The following is a 4,312-nucleotide window of genomic DNA, read 5'->3' as shown; positions in this document are numbered from 1 at the left end:
GTGGGCAACCTGGACCCGAAGGTCACCGAGGAGCTGATCTTCGAGCTCTTCCACCAGGTACCGGCAGAGCCCGCCGCGGCGCCCGCCCGCGCACTTATAGCCCGGACGGGGGGAGATGGGGGGGGCTCCCGCTGCCGCCATGGCGGGGCGGGCCCGGCCGCGGCCTACGGCGGCCGCGGGGAGACAAACCTCCGCGCCGCGCGCGGTAATGGCTGTCACAGGCGCCGGGCCCGAGCCGTGCTGGCCCCACTGCGCGCCCCAAACACGACCCACGCGGGCTCCGCGCATCCCCTGCCCACGCCCAACGCGGCCCTGTGTGTGCCCCCAACACCACCTATAACTGCCCCAAACGCACCACCTATATGTGCCCTGAACATCACTTGTGTGCCCCCCAAACACCACATATATTTGCCCCAAACCCACCACCTCTATCTGCCCTGCATGTACCACCTATATCTGCCCTGAAGACATCACCTATATGTCCCCGAATGCACCACCTATATCTGCTCCGAACACACCACCTACATGTGCCCCATACACCTTCCCCATACATATGCTCCCCAAACGCACCCCCTTGCACACAGCTCTGCCCCCACATGCACACGCAGTGGCGCATGTGCTCGCACACTTGTGCTGGCCACCCCAGGACTTCGCCTGAACCTCAGTGATGTCCAGCACAACGCATGTGTGGGATTCTTCTTCTCTGCTTCCTTATGAGTTGCTTGGCTCAGGTTTTTCCCCCTTTTTTTTATTGTCAGATTTAAAACTTTTTTGAGAGCTGCTTCATTTTTATTTAACATCTTTTGTTTCTTGATTTGCAGGCAGGTCCAGTAATTAAAGTTAAAATCCCTAAGGATAGAGATGGTAAACCAAAGCAATTTGCATTTGTGAATTTCAAACATGAAGAATCTGTCCCTTATGGAATGAGTCTGCTTAATGGGATCAAACTTTTTGGAAGGCCTATCAAAATTCAGTTCCGATCAGGTACCCACAAAAAAACCCCAACATTTAATAACCTGGTTACTGGAGAGAAAGCAAAGCTGCTGCCTTCTTCCCCCTCCCCCTATTAACAGATATTTAATCCATTAATAACGTTCATTGCATGTGCTTCTCATCACATTGTCGCTCACTTACCTAATTGCTGAYAGTTTCGTAAAACAATGGTGTCAGACCAGGTTTGTGCACTGGCTGTTTTGTTTTGTCCTCTTGCTTCAGCAAGGGACCTTTCTGTCAGTTGTGGTCAGGTATAACCCCTGAGCTGAGTCTTTTGTTTGTTTTTTGGTTTGATTGTCTTTTAAGTACCCTTGAAAGCTGTTCCAAGCTGTCATATTAGGAGTAAAAGTTGCATTTGAGTTCAGCTAAGTGAGGCATGTTGGCCGGAATATTGCACCCAGTTGCATCTTTACCGTTGGGTATTAAAACAGTTGCAATATCTTGTTTTGGAAACTTGATTGTATGTTTTTGCAGATGACTGATGAAATTCAAAAGCTAATTAAGCATTTGGAAACTGTTAGCATCTGACAAGTTCACTTCATATCCAAGTTACGCTAACTCATGTTTGTTGATCTTATGAAATGTTTGTTTCTCCTCAGGGAGCAGTCATGCATCCCACGAGGGTAATTTGTCTTGTTCACCACATGGAACTGCCAATACAAGCCCATCCGGCACACCACATTCAGCATCAAATCCTAGCAGGTAAGACCTATTCCAGTAAGCAAGTGTTGTATCCTTGCAGGCACAGGAGCATAGTTTGAATTAGAAAACAGTACTTGTGCAGTTAGCTTTCCTCACTCTTGTTCTAAACACAACATAATCTTTCTTCCCTGTGGAGTAAGTACTTGCATTCTTAGTACCCTTGCAAGTTGGCGTTCTTGGTACCTGAAAGCCTAATGGAAAAAGAACAGTGTCACCTTGAAAGTGGTTGTTCTTAAAAAGATCTGTCTGCCAGTTGTTCTGCCTAAGTCCCATTCCTGTTTAAAAAGTATTTTCATATGGGAACAGAAGAGATCCAGTGACGCAAAGTGGGGAGAGTGCTGTCAAATACATCACGCAAGCATGCCTGTACTATTTTCTCACAACAGTAATAAGTTCCAGTCAGTGCTTGTAGAGTTATTGTTTCCTAGTCAGAGTAACGTGACTAGGCTGCACGTGCTCCTTCAGACTGCAATAGTCCTGTTCTAAAATTCCTAATCTTTTTTTTCTGCAGATATGATAGGAGTCCTGATCGTATGGTAGCGGCAGGATTCACATCTGTGCAGAGGTCTCCTGATAACCTTCAGAGACAAGCCATGGTATGCTATTCTTTTGCATTAAGTGTCTAAATCTCAGGTCACCCACAGCTGATAGATAACCTGTGAAAGAGCTGTCTCTAATTTTTAGTACTTAGATGTTTCCTTTAATGATTGTATTACATCACAGGAATGCGTTTATGGAGTGTTGAAACAACAATTCCAAAAGATTTACAGTTCCTGCTGCTCTAAGTGTTTAATATCTGGAAGCTCTTTGAACTTTAGGCGTTCAGCTATAGATAAAGCAATCGGTACTAGCTATTCTGAAAGTTTGCAACTAGTCTCATATTGTTGGCGAGTTTTCAAATCAAAGCTTTGTCCAGCTGGGGTGTAAGCAAGGCTCTGTAAAGGATGGTGTTAACAACTGTTTGGAAAAAAAAAAAAAAAACTCTGATTTTTTTTTTTTTTGCTGTTGTTACTTGAATAGTAACTCCTGAAAATCAGTGTGTTTAATAGTCAGGAAGTAAGTCAATATAATACACAGATGATATAGAGAAGTTAAAAGAAATGACCTGTATCTTGGTTAAGATGGATCACCAATCTAATGTATATATTGGAAAGCAACCATGAGCTTCATTTAATTATGTTTAACTTAATTGAACAATAACTGAAAATGAGCAATAGATGGCATTACAGTCTTCAGTTAGGCACGGTATCAGGAGTGGTGGTGTTCTTGGCACATAGCATTTTCCCTTGTATTTACAGTGTGATTAATGTAGAATGTCAAGGCCAGCACAGGAGGTTAAAATTTATCGAGACCTTGCCCCATCAAACGGTTTATGCACTCTGTCAGTCATCTGCCAGGAAGAAAGTGCATCAATTCCACTGAGCTTTTTTTCTCTTCCTTTCGCAGATGAATAGCGCTATGCGGCAGCAGTCCCAATACAGCGGGAAGTACGATCAGCCTGGCTTTCCGGTCTCAGGGTACCAGCACGGTCATCCGTTTAATCACTCTGCAGCCCCTCAAATGCAGTGGCGCCCAGACGTACCTTCAGCACTGCGCAAGACCAGGATGAGTTCCCATCCCTATTACCCAGAGGGGCGGCATTTCGGCCGCGAGCAGCGTTTTGGGGACCGTGGGCCTGACTACTGCAGGGGCAAAAGGGACGACTACAGCTATGAAGACAGAAGTCGTGACCCTGATCATCATTACAGGGGGAGCAGAGATGAATCTGGCTACGATGACAGGAATCGCGATGGCTGGAGCCACGATTACGATAACAGAAGAGAGAGCTACAGAGAGGGCAAATGGTGCCCATCGCGGCATTAACAAATATTCAGCAGGCTTTAAAGAACTTGCTGGCAAAAGGAAGTTGAACATTGAATCTGTTCCTAATTGTATATGTGTATAAAAACTCCCTCAAAGTTACCTTTTAATGTTTGTAAAACAATTAGCAGTGCAATCCTCCAAAACTAGCATCTTAGTTTTTAATGTGTTAACTCTTCACCTCAGGGTTTTATGCAGGAAAAAAAAATGTGCCACAATTTAATAGAAATCATTGCTGTTTGCTTGTATTATAAAGAAAATCTGTTTGTATTTTTGTAGTGCATTTGAAAGAGGTAGTCTCTGTATCAGATACGGGTGTACGTCCTTTAAACAGATTTGAAGTGGTATGATGCTTTGTGGCATCCGATATATCTCAGTGTTTTGATACAGAAACGTTAACTTTGAATACATCTTGGAGAAGAGTATTAAAAGCTTCCCTGTAAAATCTGTGGATAACCCAYGCTTGTTTTGATAACACATCTTGATTGATTCGATTTGCCTGTGCGTTTGTTCTTACCTTACAGCTTTTGATAGTGGTATTTTTTTCTTCGAAGTCACTATGGCGGTTGGAAATTTGAGAGTAACATTGGTTTTGTTTAAGTGAAGCCACTCAGGAAACAGGTGCCTCTTGAGTACTTTCATTTTTCTAGGGTTAGAAAAGAGCAAGAATTTAAAATGTGTTAGAATACAACAAAAAAAGAAAGAAAGAAAGAAAGACGCAGTGTCTGGCAGGAAGGGTAATCCTTGAGAGATGAAA

The 4,312-nt window shown here is 43.9% G+C and overlaps 1 protein-coding gene across 1 annotated transcript; it reads left to right on the top strand.

The window, feature by feature from the left end:
• RBM7 (RNA binding motif protein 7) lies at positions 1 to 4,049 on the top strand (the record flags this gene model as incomplete). Its single annotated transcript, XM_026057899.1, has 5 exons — positions 1 to 57; positions 822 to 984; positions 1,593 to 1,695; positions 2,207 to 2,291; positions 3,142 to 4,049. Coding segments are annotated over 5 exons (825 nt in total), but the record flags the coding sequence as incomplete, so codon positions are not given.
• Between the last annotated feature and the right edge of the window lie 263 nt (positions 4,050 to 4,312).

This window comes from Apteryx rowi, unplaced genomic scaffold, assembly GCF_003343035.1.
Source record: "Apteryx rowi isolate R43461 unplaced genomic scaffold, aptRow1 scaffold_141, whole genome shotgun sequence".
Classification (NCBI taxonomy): domain Eukaryota; kingdom Metazoa; phylum Chordata; class Aves; order Apterygiformes; family Apterygidae; genus Apteryx; species Apteryx rowi.
Note: the sequence above shows the minus strand (reverse complement) of the source record. Positions and strands in the feature narration are given on the sequence as shown.